Below are 20,936 nucleotides of genomic sequence, written 5' to 3'. Positions count from 1 at the left end.
AGAACTCCTAATGGGCCGGAGACTCCGCACCCACCTTAGTATGGTTTTCCCGGACATTGGCGCAAAGGTACGCCGCACACAAGAACGGCAGGGACAGGGATTGTCTCGGCATCGTCCGATTCGGCAGTTTGTGCCCGGTGACCCAGTATTCGTTCGGAATTTTGCTGGTGGTGCCCAATGGGTTCCTGGTGTAATCTTTCGCCAAACGGGCCCGATATCTTACCAAGTGCAAGCCCAGGGTCGTCTCCAGCGAAAACATGTCGACCATGTCCGGTCCAGAAAATCATCCCCTCAAAAGATTCCCCGCCCCCGGGGCTCATTTCAACAGCCGCAAAGACCAGAGACAAGGGAAGGTAGTCCTCAAAATCTTCCACTGGTGCCTCACTCGAAGCCTGCGCAGGTCGTTACGGGACCAAATGGAGATAGAGACGCTGACATGACGGAGGCAGCAGACTCTGACTCCGAGATGGAGACACAGGATGCATCAGAGGGGGAATCCTCGGGTCCACGCGCCGTGGATGTACAACCGTGCCGTTCATCACGGAAGCGCCGGTCTCCGTCTCGTTACACGCCGCCTGATCCAGCGCCGCGTGCAAATGGCGTCCGGCCTGCGGCCAAACGAGTCCGACGCCTTCCTTCGCCAGGGTCTTCGGTGGATTCCTTGGACTTTGGGGGGGAGGGATGTTATAACCTGCCTAATTACGATTGGCTGGGGACTAATGACTATCCCACAATCCTGTGGGAGTATGAACTTCCCCAATGAGGGGGGCGGAGAATCTCCTAGTATAAATAAGCTGGCCAGTTCAGGAGCCAGCAGGAAGGAGAAGGTAGCAAGGGAAGTTACTGCTACTGTTATGTATATATGTTATAGTAAATAAATGTTATTACTTTGTATCCTTAAAACTCGTGCTGGATTCTTCGTGGCCCTTACAAAAGGTACATGTCTCCAAAAATCAGTCCGGGTCCACCCAGGTCAATGCTACCACCACAAAGCACAACAGCCCCTATACTTCTTCAGGAAACTAAGGAAATTCGGCATTGTAGCCATCTAAAATGGCCACCTGCAAAGGACCATGGGAATTGTGGTCAGCTTGGACACAGACAAGTACACAGCCTCTGTGTATTGTGCAAAGAAGCCAGACCTGACTGAAACTTGTATTCATTAAGAGTCAATTGCCATTTCCCCCAGGACAATAGAGTTTGAATCAAGGACTTAGAACAGTAGCAGACTAACCGGCGCCACTACCCCTGATTTGGAAAGGCCTACGTGACTAGGATAATGATAGCTGGGACCCGCCCAGCCAATGAGGTATTCGCCCTCTAATTGGCCAGGATCAATGAGCGTGATCAAAACCCTATCGATCCATTGGAGCTAGAGATAGGACCGCCCAAAAGTGTGCGAAAGAGAAGAAGGATAAGAAGCCCTGCACATTAGGGATCAGCCTCTTTTGGACCGGCCTGTGTGCGACCAGTTGCAGCATTTCGACTAGCCAAGTTCAAGGACCCGCGATCGCTACCTGAAGGACGAGCCCAGCCGTGACGAACCTGAAGACTTCCAACCGACCAACGTGGACACAGTGGCCTTATCTCTCGCACAGAGCCGATCACCCCGAAGTTAAGTAAAGGTCATCTTAGTTATTAGGTCTAGTTTAGTGCATAGTCGCATGTATCATTGCATAGAGAAAGCTCTTGTGTTTGTTAATAAACTGTCTTTAAACTAATATACTAGTTGTGTGGTCATTCGGCCAATGTAAGAAACAGCTTGTGGTTCACATAGAAATGTAGAAGTCAATAGCATGTTAACATTAACTCTTACCAACTTTTACAATTGCACCATAGAAAGCATCCTATCTGGCTGCATCACAGCCTGGTATGGCAACTGCTCGGCCCAAGACCGCAAGAAACTTCAGAGAGTCGTGAACACAGCCCAGTCCATCACACGAACCTACCTCCCATCCATTGACTCCATCTACACCTCCCGCTGCCTGGGGAAAACGGGCATCATAATCAAAGGCCCCTCCCACCCGGCTTACTCACTCTTTCAACTTCTTCCATCGGGCAGGAGATACAAAAGTCTAAGAACACGCACGAACAGACTCAAAAACAGCTTCTTCCCCGCTATTACCAGACTCCTAAACGACACTCTTATGGACTGACCTCATTAATACTGCACCCCTGTATGTTTCACCCGATGCCGGTGTTATGTAGTTACATTGTGTACCCTGTGTTGCCCTATTATGTATTTTCTTTTATTTCATTTTTTCCATGTACTTAATGATCTGTTGAGCTGCTCGCAGAAAAATACTTTTCACTGTACCTCGGTACAAATCCAATCCATACGAAGGGTGAATTCCCTGACTGCCCACCTTACTATTTCCCTGGACTAGCAGAACTCTCCTCCTCATTGCGATCCCAGTGGCTGTATCGTGGCTGCTGGGAGGATACAGTCTTTCACTGGGGAAGACAGCGCTGACCTTGCTCAGCAACAAGCTGAGATGCCATGACATCAGTCTGAGCTTCCACGGCAGCGCTCAGATACTCGGCAGTACCTTGTACCCTCCCTGAGGTGCGTTTACAAGAAGGGATGGCATTTAATCAGAGGGGTGGGGTGGGGAACCTGCCCACTTCCCACCTCCGCTCTGAACAACTCTGAGGTAGGAAAGCTGGTGGACAAACTTCCCATCCCCTTGCCCATTCAGGCCCTTAACTGGGTTACTGATGCCAACTGATGGGTCTCATTCTGCTGTCGCTGGTATTAATCCAGACGCAAGCGGACCTGTCACCAAGCGGGGAGCACGATGAGCAAACCTGTGCCGGCTTCTTGTGGTCTCCCAGGGGGAATTCCTCATTCAGAGGCACTCAGTGCTTGATCGAGTGACCCAGCATCAGGACGGGCACGTGAGGCAAGACCGCTGAAAGCCAACAACCTGCTCTTGTTCCTTACTCCACAAACTCCCCCCACAACCCCTTCCTGTGACTTCCCTGAGTCGCTCTGAGACACTGCTGCCTTCTAGGGGATACTGAGGGGAAAAATAATGTTTACGACTGATTGGCTGGCAGATGTTGGTGGGAGGGGCTTCCTGAGCTTGGAGTCCTGTGGAGCGCCCACCAATGGCCTGATTGGTCCATTATTCGGCACGCTTTCCTCAAAGGGAACAACGTGGGTCTCTGCAGCAAACAGTAAAGACCCCTGTCACCTGCATAAAATACCCTCCAATGTGTATTGACCTCTGACCATTCAGCAATCACCAGCCATCAGAGACTGTATCACGGTCAGGCCACAGGGGTTCTCATGGGGTTGGTCAGCAATTCCATGCTGGAAAGGTTGGGCACCATGTTTTGTGTAGAGTCCTGTCCGAGGATGGAATTGGACCACATCCATGTCCATTCACACTGACAGCAGACCAGGTCTGACAATGCACCAAGTATCCTGATGCACATGCCTGTCAACTTTTTCTTCTTTGTTTCCTGGTTGAGTCTAAGTTCTCCGCAGCAGAAACCATCTGAAACCGCAGGTGAGCTGGCACCCACACTATCCTTTCCCACTGTCCTGGCTACAGCCCAGTGACTCACCCCGTGCAGATCCTGTCCCTGTGCCACCCTCTATCGTTCACTCAGTGCCAGTATCTGAGCTGCTGCCTGTGAGTGTGAGATTGAATGGTGGTGTTCCTTCTTCATCTCTTGTTCCTCTTGCACTTCAGGATCCTGCACCAGTTCTTGACCAGGTGGCAGTTCTTGTCTATCTGACAGGATATTTGCAGGCACGGAGATGGGTTGAAGTGTGTATACTTCAACGCAAGAAGCATCAGGAATAAGGTGGGTGAACTTAAGGCATGGATCGGTACTTGGGACTACGATGTGGTGGCCATCACGGAAACTTGGATAGAAGAGGGGCAGAAATGGTTGTTGGAGGTCCCTGGTTATAGATGTTTCAATAAGATTAGGGAGGGTGGTAAAAGAGGTAGGGGGGTGGCATTATTAATTAGAGATAGTATAACAGCTGCAGAAAGGCAGTTCGAGGAGTATCACCCTATTGAGGTAGTATGGGTTGAAGTCAGAAATAGGAAAGGAGCAGTCACCTTGTTAGGAGTTTTCTATAGGCCCCCCAATAGTAGCAGAGATGTGGAGGAACAGATTGGGAAACAGATTTTGGAAAGGTGCAGAAGTCATAGGGTAGTAGTCATGGGCGACTTTAACTTCCCAAATATTGAGTGGAAACTCTTGAGATCAAATAGTTTGGATGGGGTGGTGTTTGTGCAGTGTGTCCAGGAAGCTTTTCTAACACAGTATGTAGATTGTCCGACCAGAGGAGGGGCAATATTGGATTTAGTACTGGGTAATGAGCCAGGGCAAGTGATAGATTTGTTAGTGGGGGAGCATTTTGGAGATAGTGACCACAATTCTGTGACTTTCACTTTAGTAATGGAGAGGGATAGGTACGTGCAACAGGGCAAGGTTTACAATTGGGGGAAGGGTAAATACGATGTTGTCAGACAAGAATTGAAGTGCATAAGTTGGGAACATAGGCTGGCAGGGAAGGACACAAGTGAAATGTGGAACTTGTTTAAGGAACAGGTGCTACCTGTCCTTGATATGTATGTCCCTGTCAGGCAGGGAAGAGATGGTCGAGTGAGGGAACCATGGTTGACAAGAGAGGTTGAATGTCTTGTTAAGAGAAAAAAGGTGACTTATGTAAGGCTGAAGAAACAAGGTTCAGACAGGGCATTGGAGGGATACAAGATAGCCAGGAGGGAACAGAAGAAAGGGATTAGGAGAGCTAAGAGAGGGCATGAACAATCTTTGGCGGGTAGGATCAAGGAAAACCCCAAGGCCTTTTACACATATGTGAGAAATATGAGAATGACTAGAGCGAGGGTAGGTCCGATCAAGGATAGTAGCGGGAGAATGTGTATTGAGTCTGAAGAGATAGGAGAGGTCTTGAATGAGTACTTTTCTTCTGTATTTACAAATGAGAGGGGCGATATTGTTGGAGAGGACAGTGTGAAACAGATTGGTAAGCTCGAGGAAATACTTGTTAGGAAGGAAGATGTGTTGGGCATTTTGAAAAACTTGAGGATAGACAAGTCCCCCGGGCCTGACGGGATATATCCAAGGATTCTATGGGAAGCAAGAGATGAAATTGCAGAGCCGTTGGCAATTATCTTTTCGTCCTCACTGTCAACAGGGGTGGTACCAGGGGATTGGAGAGTGGCGAATGTCGTGCCCCTGTTCAAAAAAGGAACTAGGGATAACCCTGGGAATTACAGGCCAGTTAGTCTTACTTCGGTGGTAGGCAAAGTAATGGAAAGGGTACTGAAGGATAGGATTTCTGAGCATCTGGAAAGACACTGCTTGATTCGGGATAGTCAGCACGGATTTGTGAGGGGTAGGTCTTGCCTTACAAATCTTATTGAATTCTTTGAGGAGGTGACCAAGCATGTGGATGAAGGTAAAGCAGTGGATGTAGTGTACATGGATTTTAGTAAGGCATTTGATAAAGTTCCCCATGGTAGGCTTCTGCACAAAGTAAGGAGGCATGGGATAGTGGGAAATTTGGCCAGTTGGATAACGAACTGGCTAACCGATAGAAGTCAGAGAGTGGTGGTGGATGGCAAATATTCAGCCTGGATCCCAGTTACCAGTGGTGTACCGCAGGGATCAGTTCTGGGTCCTCTGCTGTTTGTGATTTTCATTAATGACTTGGATGAGGGAGTTGAAGGGTGGGTCAGTAAATTTGCAGACGATACGAAGATTGGTGGAGTTGTGGATAGTAAGGAGGGCTGTTGTCGGCTGCAAAGAGACATAGATAGGATGCAGAGCTGGGCTGAGAAGTGGCAGATGGAGTTTAACCCTGAAAAGTGTGAGGTTGTCCATTTTGGAAGGACAAATATGAATGCGGAATACAGGGTTAACGGTAGAGTTCTTGGCATTGTGGAGGAGCAGAGAGACCTTGGAGTCTATGTTCATACATCTTTGAAAGTTGCCACTCAAGTGGATAGAGCTGTGAAGAAGGCCTATAGTGTGCTCGCGTTCATTAACAGAGGGATTGAATTTAAGAGCCGTGAGGTGATGATGCAGCTGTACAAAACTTTGGTAAGGCCACATTTGGAGTACTGTGTACAGTTCTGGTCGCCTCATTTTAGGAAGGATGTGGAAGCTCTGGAAAAGGTGCAAAGAAGATTTACCAGGATGTTGCCTGGAATGGAGAGTAGGTCTTACGAGGAAAGGTTGAGGGTGCTAGGCCTTTTCTCATTAGAGCGGAGAAGGATGAGGGGCGACTTGATAGAGGTTTATAAGATGATCAGGGGAATAGATAGAGTAGACAGTCAGAGACTTTTTCCCCAGGTGGAACACACCATTACAAGGGGACATAAATTTAAGGTGAAAGGTGGAAGATATAGGAGGGATATCAGAGGTAGGTTCTTTACCCAGAGAGTAGTGGGGGCATGGAATGCACTGCCTGTGGAAGTAGTTGAGTCGGAAACATTTGGGACCTTCAAGCAGCTGTTGGATAGGTACATGGATTACGGGAAAATTATATAGTGTAGATTTATTTGTTCTTAAGGGCAGCACGTTAGCATTGTGGATAGCACAATTGCTTCACAGATCCATGGTCCCAGGTTCGATTCCGGCTTGGGTCATTGTCTGTGCGGAGTCTGCACGTCCTCCCCGTGTCTGCGTGGGTTTCCTCCGGGTGCTCCGGTTTCCTCCCACAGTCCAAAGATGTGCGGGTTAGGTGAATTGGCCAATGATAAATTGCCCTTAATGTCCAAATTGCCCTTGGTGTTGGGTGGAGGTGTTGAGTTTGGGTAGGGTGCTCTTTCCAAGAGCTGGTGCAGACTCAAAGGGCCGAATGGCCTCCTTCTGCACTGTAAATTCAATGATAATCTATGATTAATCTAGGACAAAGGTTCGGCACAACATCGTGGGCCGAAGGGCCTGTTCTGTGCTGTATTTTCTATGTTCTATGTTCTATGATAGAGGGGCAGGGGTAGGGTTCGGGTGAAGCAAGTGGAGGAAAGCAAGAGGTTCACAAATATACCATCTGCAGCTTGTAAACCACCAGAGGTTGTGGGATGAGGGAGAAATGGGATGTGAGGTGGATTTGGGAGGAAGAAGCCATCATCCTCTATTGTTTCACCCCCACCACTGGCCACAGCCTCAGTTGTGGCTGCACCAATTATTTCCGGTATCGGGCCCCCATACTGCCAGGCTAGTCTCTGCCGGTTTGGTGCTGTTGCCTCTGGTTATGGGCCACCTTGTCCTGCAAGACAGAGGGAGGTGTGTCACTGAGTTTGTTGCAATCTGTTTGGGTGATGTGGCTTTCATGGTTGAATATCTGGCAGGGTGTGCAAGCTGTGAGATGTGGGTGTGATGTTTGCATTGGTGTTAACTGTGTGCGGGTGGGGTGGAGACATGTGAGCTATGATTGTGTTGGATGTTTTTAGGAGGTGAGTGAAGTGGGTGTGGTGAATGGGGCAGTGTGTGAGGCTAGTGGTGCTTTTGTATGTATACAGCATGTAACAAATTCACTCACCTTGACCGCTCATGTGGGAGTCATCGAACATTTTGTGTCTCTGCCTCCAGGTCCTCGGAACTAGATTGCTGGCATTGACTGTGACACTGCCTGCTCCCACTGCCTTCTCAATGTCTGTCTGGAGGGTCTCCTGGTCCCCTGAAGGACGGGGACCTCACACGCACTATAAAACAGCGAACACCACAGTTCCCACTCATCCTACCAGGAGATAGCTCAGAGCACAGATCTCACAGCGTGCCACTCAGACATAGACCATGTGCTGAGTGCCTCACCAAGATAGTAATAGGGCTGGGTCCACAGGTTAGCTGGTGAAGCACGTACCCAAGCCAGCAGTTAGTAGTTGTCATTGTTTAAGACAATAAAACAGAGTTGTACCATCTACAGCCGTGTTGGATCATTTGTGCATCGGAAACACCCAAGACAACACTCGGGGCTGCTGCCTGGCCTGTTGCACCATTTCCACTTCTCTTTGTGCTCAGAGTCTCTGCCTGAGTTCCAGCACCTGCTCCTTTCAGAGCTGCAGGTTGGGTTTAAGTCGTCCAAACTCACTTTAAATGGTGCTAACCTCAGACAAGCCTGGTTCTTTGCTGAGGGTAACAGACATTCAGCAGCACGTCAGCACTGAGCTACTCATCACTATCAGTTAAATTAGCAGCAGCACCAAGTTTCTGAGCTGCCTGTATCACTGCGAATGGGTGCAGATAAATTGTCCATCCCGATAATTTTTACCCCATGGTGTTTGACAGCACTGGAGAGTATGGAGAACTGGAGGTGGAAAACATGAACGAGGTGAAGGGGTGCGGTCATTTCCATTCTGAATATTGAGAAATAATTAATAATAAAAAAGTTTCTGCCTCTTACCTCGTTTGTACCAGCGGAAAGGTTCACTTGCATCAATTGCAACAGCTATTGGTCCAGTCTTTTTCACTGCTTTCTGCAAATGCCGTGCGCTTCGTTCGATTTTTCTCAAGCCTCTGATTGTGACAACAAACTTATCTCTCTGAAATCTGCATGGTCCCTCCTAAGAGTCAAACAAATTGTGAAAAAAATTGCAGAGTGTGACAGTGAGCGTGAAGGGGGACATTGCACAGTGGCTTTCACCGCTGTATTGCTCAGGAGATTTAAGAAGTCCCACAACATCACTTGGCAGTGCCATGTGGGCTTTTTGTCCTGGGAACTCCATTGGGGGGTTCCCATGTCCACGGGATGGCATTCTCTCTCCATGCTGGGCGTTACCATGGTGTGGGTGTTCCTGTGTGCATAGGGTGGGGGTGGGGGGATTCCTCTTTTTCTTAACTGGGGCTATCGTAACTCGGACTTATTGGCTTTTTCAGGTCCCCCTCCCCCTTAGCATGGGAAGCGGATGCAGTATTTATTTCTTCTGAAGTGCGGGACAATAGGGTGAGAAAGGCCAGCTGCACTGCCAGTGAGCTGCACGCCTCTTTGTCCATCTGAGCCAGCATTTCGAAGAGAAAATGGAAAATTTGGCCAGGTGTTCAAAGCCTGTTGTTAGAATAAGCGTTAGACGGCTCCCAATGTATAAAACAGACCCGAGTGTGTTACGTTGCCCTGTATTAGAATGAGCAGCTCTTGTAATACCCTCACACTGACTCCATTTCAATGGGAAACAGTGACACTTGTAAATGATCCGTTCAGTGCCCAGAATCAGAAACTGCAGTGCGATTTTATCCTTGGGAACGAAACTGCTCAACTCCCCAATCCAAAATTCAAGAAACAATTAGCAGCAATTCCATTTTTTAAAAAATTAACAAATCTGAGAAACAATTTTCATAATGATACTCTCAAACTTCTCAGCTTTGTTTTGGGTGGCATGGTGGCACAGTGATTAGCACTGCTGCCTCACAGTGGCAGAGCCCCGGGTTCGAATCTGACCTTGGGCAACTGTCTGTGTGGAGTTTGCAGATTCTCCCCGTGTCTGCGTGGGTTTCCTTTACGTTCGCCGGTTTCCTCCCACAGACCAAAGAATGTGCAGGTTAGGTGGGTTGGCTATGCTGAATTGCCCCTAGGAGGGGTTGCGGGGATAAGGTGGGGGATCGGGCTTGGGTAGGGTGCTCTTTCAGAGGATCAGTACAGACTCGATGGGCCGAATGGCCTCCTTTGCAATATAGGGATCCTATGATACTCTCCTGAGCACAGGATTTTCTGTATCTCTCTCTCTCGAGACCCTCATCACCCCTCTCTACAATTCTTAGCACAGGATGGTGAGGATGGATTGCTACATTTTGCATCGTCCTCACTGCCACTCTGCATTTCCTTGCTGCTCAATGCCACTTTAGATAAAGGAGAGTTAGCATTGCCCCCAGCACGTCCCCAGTGCGGAACGGCTGCTCACGCACACACGTACACTGGCGCATTGTCTCAGTGTAACAGTGAGAACAGTGACTGCGAGAGAAACAACACCAGCACGAAAGGCAGTTTACACAAATATTCACAGAGAACTGTTTCAAACCAAATTGCTTCTTAATTACAGCCCAATATTCAAATCAAGTTGCAGCTTCAATTACATTCCTAAAGAGTAAACACCTCTCTGACCAAATGACCAGGTTGATATACAGGCCGATCTTTCAAATAGATTTCACACCAACTTTGAAATGGCCCATGAAACATTAATAACTGTGAATAGGTCACACCCCAAACTTAAACTGTTCTAACGGGGGACAGACACACAGGGGACAAACACACAGAGGACAGACACACAGGGGACAGACACACGGGACAGACACACAGGGGACAGACACATAGGGGACAGACACACAGGAGACCACGACCCAGGGGACAGAAACACAGGGGTCAGACACACGGGACAGAAACACAGGAGGCAGACACACAGGAAACAGACACACAGGAGACAGACGCACAGGGGCAGACACACAGGAGACAGACAAACAGGGGACAGACACACAGGGGACAGACACACAGGGGACAGACACACAGGGGACCACACCTCAGGGGACAGACACACAGGGGACAGACGCACAGGGGGCAGACACACAGGGGACAGACACACAGGGGGCAGACGCACAGGGAACAGACACACAGGGGACAGGAGCACAGGGGGCAGACACACAGGGGACAGACACACAGGGGACAGACACACAGGGGACAGACACACTGGGGGCAGACGCACAGGGGACAGACACACAGGAGACAGACACACAGGGGACAGACACACAGGGGACAGACAGACAGGAGACAGACACACAGGAGACAGACACACAGGGGACAGACATACAGGGGACAGACACACAGGGGGCAGACACACAGGGGACAGACACACAGGGGGCAGACACACAGGGGACAGACACACAGGAGCAGACACACAGGGGACAGACACACAGGAGACAGAGGCACAGGGGACAGACACACAGGAGACAGACATACAGGGGACAGACGCACAGGAGACAGACACAAAGGAGACAGACGCACAGGGGGCAGACACACAGGAGACAGACACACAGGGGACATACACACAGGGGACAGACACACAGGGGACGGACACACAGGGGACCACACCTCAGTGGACAGACACACAGGGGACAGACGCACAGGGGATAGGCACACAGGGGACAGACACACAGGGGGCAGACACACAGGGGGCAGACACACAGCGGACAGACACACAGGGGACAGACACACAGGAGACAGGCACACAGGTGGCAGACGCACAGGGGGCAGACGCACAGGGGGCAGACACACAGGAGACAGACACACAGGGGGCAGACACACAGGAGGCAGACGCACAGGGGGCAGACGCACAGGGGGCAGACACACAGGGGGCAGACACACAGGAGACAGACACTCAGGGGACAGACACACAGGGGACAGACACACAGGAGACAGACACACAGGGGACAGACACACAGGGGACAGACGCACAGGGGGCAGACACACAGGGGGCAGACACACAGCGGACAGACACACAGGGGGCAGACACACAGGGGACAGACACACAGGAGGCAGACACACAGGAAACAGACACACAGGAGACAGACGCACAGGGGGCAGACACACAGGAGACAGACAAACAGGGGACAGACACACAGGGGACAGACACACAGGGTCAGACACACAGGGGACCACACCTCAGGGGACAGACACACAGGGGACAGACGCACAGGGGGCAGACACACAGGGGACAGACACACAGGGGGCAGACGCACAGGGGGCAGACACACAGGGGACAGACACACAGGGGACAGACACACAGGGGACAGACACACTGGGGGCAGACGCACAGGGGACAGACACACAGGAGACAGACACACAGGGGACAGACACACAGGGGACAGACACACAGGAGACAGACACACAGGAGACAGACACACAGGGGACAGACATACAGGGGACAGACACACAGGGGGCAGACACACAGGGGACAGACATACAGGGGGCAGACACACAGGGGACAGACACACAGGAGCAGACACACAGGGGACAGACACACAGGAGACAGAGGCACAGGGGACAGACACACAGGAGACAGACATACAGGGGACAGACGCACAGGAGACAGACACAAAGGAGACAGACGCACAGAGGGCAGACACACAGGAGACAGACACACAGGGGACAGACACACAGGGGACAGACACACAGGGGACGGACACACAGGGGACCACACCTCAGTGGACAGACACACAGGGGACAGACGCACAGGGGGCAGACACACAGGGGACAGACACACAGGGGACAGACACACAGGGGACAGACACACAGGGGACAGACACACAGGGGGCAGACGCACAGGGGACAGACACACAGGGGGCAGGCGCACAGGGGGCAGACACACAGGGGACAGACACACAGGGGACAGACACACAGGGGACAGACACACTGGGGGCAGACGCACAGGGGACAGACACAAAGGAGACAGACACACAGGTGACAGACACACAGGGGACAGGCACACAGGAGACAGACACACAGGAGGCAGACACACAGGGGACAGACATACAAGGGAAAGACACACAGGGGGCAGACACACAGGGGACAGACACACAGGGGGCAGGCACACAGGGGACAGACACACAGGAGACAGAGACACAGGGGACAGACACACAGGGGACAGACACACAGGGGACGGACACACAGGGGACCACACCTCAGTGGACAGACACACAGGGGACAGACGCACAGGGGACAGGCACACAGGGGACAGACACACAGGGGGCAGACACACAGGGGGCAGACACACAGCGGACAGACACACAGGGGACAGACACACAGGAGACAGGCACACAGGGGGCAGACGCACAGGGGGCAGACGCACAGGGGGCAGACACACAGGAGACAGACACACAGGGGGCAGACACACAGGAGGCAGACGCACAGGGGGCAGACGCACAGGGGGCAGACACACAGGGGGCAGACACACAGGAGACAGACACTCAGGGGACAGACACACAGGGGACAGACACACAGGAGACAGACACACAGGGGACAGACACACAGGGGACAGACGCACAGGGGGCAGACACACAGGGGGCAGACACACAGCGGACAGACACACAGGGGGCAGACACACAGGGGACAGACACACAGGAGGCAGACACACAGGAAACAGACACACAGGAGACAGACGCACAGGGGGCAGACACACAGGAGACAGACAAACAGGGGACAGACACACAGGGGACAGACACACAGGGTCAGACACACAGGGGACCACACCTCAGGGGACAGACACACAGGGGACAGACGCACAGGGGGCAGACACACAGGGGACAGACACACAGGGGGCAGACGCACAGGGGGCAGACACACAGGGGACAGACACACAGGGGACAGACACACAGGGGACAGACACACTGGGGGCAGACGCACAGGGGACAGACACACAGGAGACAGACACACAGGGGACAGACACACAGGGGACAGACACACAGGAGACAGACACACAGGAGACAGACACACAGGGGACAGACATACAGGGGACAGACACACAGGGGGCAGACACACAGGGGACAGACATACAGGGGGCAGACACACAGGGGACAGACACACAGGAGCAGACACACAGGGGACAGACACACAGGAGACAGAGGCACAGGGGACAGACACACAGGAGACAGACATACAGGGGACAGACGCACAGGAGACAGACACAAAGGAGACAGACGCACAGAGGGCAGACACACAGGAGACAGACACACAGGGGACAGACACACAGGGGACAGACACACAGGGGACGGACACACAGGGGACCACACCTCAGTGGACAGACACACAGGGGACAGACGCACAGGGGGCAGACACACAGGGGACAGACACACAGGGGACAGACACACAGGGGACAGACACACAGGGGACAGACACACAGGGGGCAGACGCACAGGGGACAGACACACAGGGGGCAGGCGCACAGGGGGCAGACACACAGGGGACAGACACACAGGGGACAGACACACAGGGGACAGACACACTGGGGGCAGACGCACAGGGGACAGACACAAAGGAGACAGACACACAGGTGACAGACACACAGGGGACAGGCACACAGGAGACAGACACACAGGAGGCAGACACACAGGGGACAGACATACAAGGGAAAGACACACAGGGGGCAGACACACAGGGGACAGACACACAGGGGGCAGGCACACAGGGGACAGACACACAGGAGACAGAGACACAGGGGACAGACACACAGGAGACAGACACACAGGGGACAGATGCACAGGAGACAGACACACAGGAGACAGACACACAGGGGACAGACACACAGGGGGCAGACACACAGGGGACAGACACACAGGAGACAGAGACACAGGGGACAGACACACAGGGGACCACACCTCAGGGGACAGACACACAGTGGACAGACACACAGGGGACAGACACACAGGGGACAGACACACAGGGCGCAGACACACAGGGGACAGACACACAGGGACAGACACACAGGAGACAGACACACAGGGGACAGACACACAGGGGGCAGACGCACAGGGGACCACACCTCAGGGGACAGACACACAGGGGACAGACACACATGGGGCAGAAGCACAGGGGACATACACACAGGGGACAGACACACAGGGGACAAACACACAGGGGACCACACCTCAGGGGACAGACACACAGGAGACAGACACACAGGGGACAGGCACACAGGGGACAGACACACAGGGGACAGACGCACAGGGGACAGACACACAGGGGACAGACGCACAGGGGCCAGACACACAGGGGACAGACACACAGGGGACAGACACACAGGGGACAGACACACAGGGGGCAGACACACAGGAGACAGACACACAGGGGACAGACACACAGGAGACAGACACACAGGGGGCAGACACACAGGGGACAGACACACAGGGGCAAACACACAGGAGACAGACACACAGGGAACAGACACACTGGGGACAGACACACAGGGGACAGACGCACAGGGGACAGACACACAGGGGACAGACACACAGGGGAAAGACACACAGGGGACAGACACACAGGGCGCAGACACACAGGGGGCAGACACACAGGGGACAGACACACAGGGGGCAGACACACAGGGGACAGACACACAGGGGGCAGACACACAGGGGACAGACACACAGGGGACAGACACACAGGGGACAGACACACCCAGATGGGTCCCGGGCACCTGGATGATCAATTACCACCTGCAGTGCAGGTGCAGGCAGTGACCAAGGGACAAGAGGAGGGGATGGCGGCCAACGTCCAGCACCTGCTGGTGTAGGTGGAGGAGTCCAACTGCCTGCAGGAGCAGGGAGTGGTGCCGGTCATGCGTGTGTGGTGGTATGTATTAGGGGTAATACGGTACACCACGAATGCCGAGGAGCTATTGGAGGACAGATGCTGGGTCCCGATTGGATCTCCCGCCTACTGGTCTCCACCCAGATAGGCGGGGTATAAGAACCCGGTTTACTCCCCGCAGCTGCATTCTGTGACTGAGCTGCTGGGAAACAAGTCTGAACAAGTCTGCTCAATAAAGCCTCGATTAAAGTTCTCTACATCTCGCCTCGTGTGTGATCGATGGTGCTACAATTTATTGAGCAGACTTAAAAAGTGCCTGCGAATCGGCCCCCAAGCAGCTAACGCAACATCGACGTTTAAGCACTGGCTGGCGTGCTTGGAGGGATACCTCCGAACGGCCCCCGGCAGACCAACAAAAGACCAGAAGATGCAGGTCCTGCATTCCAGGGTGAGTCCCGAAATCTACTCCCTCATCGAGGACGCGGAAGAATTCCCAGCGGCGATCAACTTGCTGAAGGAGATCTACATTAGGCCCGTCAACCAGGTCTACGCACGCTACCAGCTCACGACGAGACGACAAATCCCCGGGGAATTGCTAGACAAATTCTTCAATGCTCTAACAACCTGGAAAGAAACTGCACCTGCCCAGCGGTTACGGCGAACAAACATACGGACCTCCTGATCAGAGACGCTTACGTAGCAGGTTTGGCATCGTCGCAAATTCGCCAGAGACTTTTAGAGAAAGACTCTCTCGGACTCACAGAGGTACGGGCCCTTGCAGCCTCCCTCGACGTGGCCTCCCAAAACGCCTGCGCCTCTGCCCCTGACTGCGCTGCAGCCCCTTGGGCTCCGTGGACCCCTGCCCGCGACCGACCCCCTGGAACACCCCACCCCTCCGCAAGCGTACGCAGCCAGAATACCAGACCACCCGGGGGGGCCCCGCTGCTATTTTTGCGGCAGCCAAAACACCCCCGCCAGCGCTGCCCGGCCCACTCGGCCACCTGCAAAAATTGCGGTAAAAAGGGGCACTACGCAGCGGTATGCCAGTCCCATGGGGTCGCCGCTATCTCCGGGGTAGAAATGGGACCACGGACTCAACCCCCCCAGCGACCCACGGGCGGCCAATGGGCGCTGCCATGTTGGGCCCCGGACACCACCAGGGGGGGACGGGCACCGCCATCTTACTACCCATGGGCCGCGTGCGATCCATGGGAGCGGCCATTGTGTCCACCCCCGACCGCGTGCGATCCATGGACGCCGCCATCTTGGCTGACAGGCAAGGACCCCAGCGTGGACGGCTCCACACTGCCTGAAGACAACGATCTGATGCACCAACCACGTTTGGCATCAGTGACCCTTGACCGGTGGCCCGTAAACAGTGGCCCCGGACGCTCCAGACGACAACGACAAAGGTGCTGGTGAACGGGCACGAGACGCCGTGTTTGATCGACTCGGGGAGCACGGAGAGTTTTATTCACCCGGACACGGTAAGACGCTGTTCCCTTGTAATTTGGCCAAGCACCCAAAACATTTTCCTGGCGGCGGGGTCCCACTCCGTTGCAATCAAAGGGTTCTGCATCGCAAACCTAACAGTGCAGGGGAGAGAGTTCAAAAAGTACCGGCTGTACGTCCTTCCCTACCTCTGCGCTCCCACCCTCCTGGGGTTGGACTTCCAATGCAACCTCCAGAGCTTAACATTCAAATTTGGCGGCCCTATACCCCCACTGACTATCTGCGGCCTCGCGTCACTCAAGGTCGAACCGCCCTCCTTGTTTGCGAACCTCACCCCGGATTGCTACCCGTCGCCACTAGGAGCAGACAGTACAGCGCCCAGGACCGGACGTTTATCAGGTCCGAAGCCCAGCGGCTGCTGAAGGAAGGCATAATCCAGGCCAGCAATAGTCCCTGGAGAGCCCAGGTGGTAGTAGTGAAGACAGGGGAGAAGCAAAGGATGGTCGTAGACCACAGTCAAACCATCAACAGGTACACGCAGCTAGATGCGTACCCTCTTCCCCGCATATCCGACATGGTCAATCGGATTGCACAGTACAAGGTCTTCTCCACCGTGGACCTTAAGTCCGCCTACCACCAGATCCCCATTCGCCCCGGTGACCGCAAGTACACTGCCTTCGAAGCAGACGGGCGGCTATACCACTTCTTAAGGGTTCCATTCGGCATCACGAACGGAGTCTCGGTCTTCCAACGGGAGATGGACCGAATGGTTGACCAGCACGGATTACGGGCCACGTTCCCGTACCTCGACAACGTCACCATCTGCGGCCACGACCAGCAGGACCACGACGCCACCCTCCACAAATTCCTCCAGACCGCTAACGCCCTCAACCTCACCTACAACGAGGAAAAATGTGTGTTTAGCACCGACCGTCTAGCCATCCTTGGCTACGTAGTGCGTAATGGAGTGATAGGCCCCGACCCCGAACGCAAGCGCCCCCTCATGGAGTTCCCTCTCCTCCACTGTGCCAAAGCCCTGAAACGCTGCCTGGGCTTCTTTTCTTATTACGCCCAGTGGGTTCCTCAATACGCAGACAAGGCCCGCCCACTAATCCAGTCCACTACCTTTCCCCTGTCTTCAGCCGCATCAAAGCGGATATCGCAAAGGCCACGATGCGCGCCATCGACAAGTCCCTCCCATTCCAAGTCGAGAGCGACGCGTCCGACGTATCTCAGGTGGCCACGCTCAACCAAGCCGGCAGACCCGTGGCTTTTTTCTCCCGGACCCTCCACGCTTCAGAAATTCGCCACTCATCAGTAGAAAAGGAGGCCCAAGCCACAGTGGAAGCTGTGCGACATTGGAGGCATTACCTGGCCGGTAGGAGATTCACTCTCCTCACTGACCAACGGTCGGTAGCCTTCATGTTCGATAATGCACAGCGGGGCAAGATAAAAAACGACAAGATCCTGCGGTGGAGGATCGAACTCTCCACCTACAATTGTGAGATCTTGTATCGTCCCGGAAAGCTGAACGAGCCGTCCGATGCCCTATCTCGCGGCACTTGTGCCAACGCACAAGTGGACCGTCTCCAAGCCCTCCACGAGGACCTCTGCCACCCGGGGGTCACTCGTTTCTACCACTTCATAAAGGCCCGCAACCTCCCGTACTCCATTGAGGAGGTCCGAACAGTCACCAGGAACTGCCAAATCTGCGCAGAATGCAAACCGCATTTTTTCAGGCCAGATAGAGTGCACCTGATAAAGGCTTCCCGTCCCTTTGAATGCCTCAGTTTGGACTTCAAAGGCCCCCTCCCCTCCACCGATCGCAATGCGTACTTTCTTAACGTCGTTGACGAATACTCCCGTTTCCCCTTCGCCATCCCCTGCCCCGACATGACCGCGGCCACGGTCATTAAAGCCCTATGCACCATCTTTACCTTGTTCGGTTTGCCCGCCGACATCCATAGCGATAGGGGGTCCTCCTCCATGAGTGACGAGCTGCGTCAATTCCTGCTCAGTAAGGGCATAGCCTCGAACAGGACGACCAGCTACAACCCCAGGGGAACGGGCAGGTAGAGCGGGAGAATGGAACGGTCTGGAAGACCGTCCTACTGGCCCTACGGTCTAGGAGTCTCCCAACTTCCCGCTGGCAGGAAGTACTCCTGGATGCTCTTCATTCTATCCGGTCCCTGCTGTGTACCACCACTAACCAAACGCCTCACGAGCGCCTCCTTGTCTTCCCTAGGAAGTCCGCTTCTGTAACGTCACTTCCGACCTGGCTGGCAGCCCTGGGACCCATCCTGCTCCGGAAACATGTGCGGGCGCACAAATCAGACCCACTGGTGGAGAAGGTACATCTACTCCACGCAAACCCGCAGTACGCCTACGTGGCGTACCCAGACAGCCGACAGGACACGGTCTCTCTGCGGGACCTGACTCCCGCCGGAGCTCCCCACACCCCCCCAACACCAATCACCTCCCCCTCACTCCCGCCGGTGCACCCCACAGCCACCCCCTTCCCGGGGGGATCAGTTCTCCTCCCAGGCCCGTCCAGGAGTAAGGAAACAGAGGGGGACAGCGCAATGCTCCCAGAGTCGACTGGACCCGAGCCTGCACCACCACCACCACCCGGGCTGAGGCAATTGGAAAGGGCGACCAGAGCACCATCTCGACTCATCAAATCAACTTAAGATGTATATAATTCAGTGGCCCAGTAAAGCGGCATTGTTGTAAATAATTAACGCTGCAAATCGGGTAAAATGTGAATAATTTGGTGGCCCAGTAAAAGCGGCATGATTGTATATAGTTCAATGGTTAAGGTACCGACCCTGTAAACCCCTACCACCCACCACCCACCACCCCGCCGGGTTCCTTTTTAACAAGGGGAGAATGTGGTGGTATGTATTAGGGGTAATACGGGTCACCACGAATGCCGAGGAGCTATTGGAGGACAGATGCTGGGTCCACCTGCCTACTGGGCTCCACCCAGATAGGCGGGGTATAAGAACCCGGTTTACTCCCCGCGGCTGCATTCTGTGACTGAGCTGCTGGGAAACAAGTCTGAACAAGTCTGCTCAATAAAGCCTCGATTGAAGTTCTCTAAATCTCGCCTCGTGTGTGATCGATGGTGCTACAGCGTGCCACCCAAACCAAAACTGCACGGGTGGCATCCGCGGTGGAGGCAATGGAGGTGGCAATATCAGACATGGGTCAGGTTTTGCAAGGCCTGGGGCATTCCGTGCAGGCTGGGGCCGTGGCCCAGGACAAGGCCGCCCTCTCACATGCAACCATGTATCAGAGCCAGCTGCAGGTTGAAGTGGTGCTCCTCAGTGTGGCCCAGTCACAGCAGGCCATGGCTGAGAGCATCGGCGCCATCGCCCAGGTGCTGGCCGGCATCGCACAGACCCAGAGGGAGGTGGCGCAGTCCCAGACGGACATGGAGCCGTGCTCCATGGCTGCTAACGTGCAGACCCCTGTTGATACCAGAATGGGCATCCAGGGCTGGCAGCGCCAGGTGTCGAGGGGGCCTCGTGGGTTGGCTCCTCTCACACCCCTGTCCCATGCAGAAGCACGGGGGCCATCGGGCACCCCGAGGGAGGAGGAGGTGCTGGTGCCGGAGACACCTGCAGGGGAGGTCCCGGACACTGCAGCACCTCGGACTCCCCCCTCCCTACTATTCCTGGTACATCTAGTGGGTAACGCACAGAACAGGGCAGCACCACGCCTCCTGGCACTTCCGAGGAGCAGCCGAGCCCATCCAGGCCAGGCCGCCCCAGGAGACGAGCACCAACGGGGACTCTCGCCGCAGGGCAGGAGTCCAAGCAGTCCACCTTCACTCCTGCTGTACCGTCTGGGGAACCACCTTGGTGGAGTGTTAGGGTCCGTAAGGCCAGAAAGCTAGACACCAGTTAAGTTGGCACGGGTGTCGGGCACAGTTTAGTTGCAGGGGCTAGGGCACAGATTGTATATACCTCTGTGGTAGTACTATGTATTGCGGTACCTAAGAGGTGGATGACCATTGGTTAGAACCAGGAGTCTACCATTGGCTATTGTACATAGCTCTGCCCTGAGAGGCGGAGTATAGGAGCCTGTGCCGTCCCAGCAGCCTTCACTTTCTGTATCGAAGTTGCTGGGGAAGAGTTCTAGCAGATTCAAGCCTTCAGTTATGAATCACTTTGTCTTGAGAGTAATTGATTGCGCATCA

At 54.0% G+C, this 20,936-nt stretch overlaps 1 protein-coding gene across 1 annotated transcript in view; it reads right to left on the bottom strand.

Annotated features, from left to right (window-relative positions):
- LOC140395235 (procathepsin L-like) overlaps nt 1-20,936 on the bottom strand; it is an 89,048-nt gene that overhangs the window by 8,432 nt on the left and 59,680 nt on the right. Inside the window, exon 5 of the mRNA XM_072482787.1 lies at nt 8,399-8,558. Coding sequence (XP_072338888.1) covers nt 8,399-8,558 — 160 coding nt within the window. The remainder of the gene's footprint in view (nt 1-8,398; nt 8,559-20,936) is intronic.

Source organism: Scyliorhinus torazame, chromosome 18, assembly GCF_047496885.1.
Source record: "Scyliorhinus torazame isolate Kashiwa2021f chromosome 18, sScyTor2.1, whole genome shotgun sequence".
In the NCBI taxonomy this organism is placed as follows: Eukaryota; Metazoa; Chordata; class Chondrichthyes; order Carcharhiniformes; family Scyliorhinidae; genus Scyliorhinus; species Scyliorhinus torazame.
Note: the sequence above shows the minus strand (reverse complement) of the source record. Positions and strands in the feature narration are given on the sequence as shown.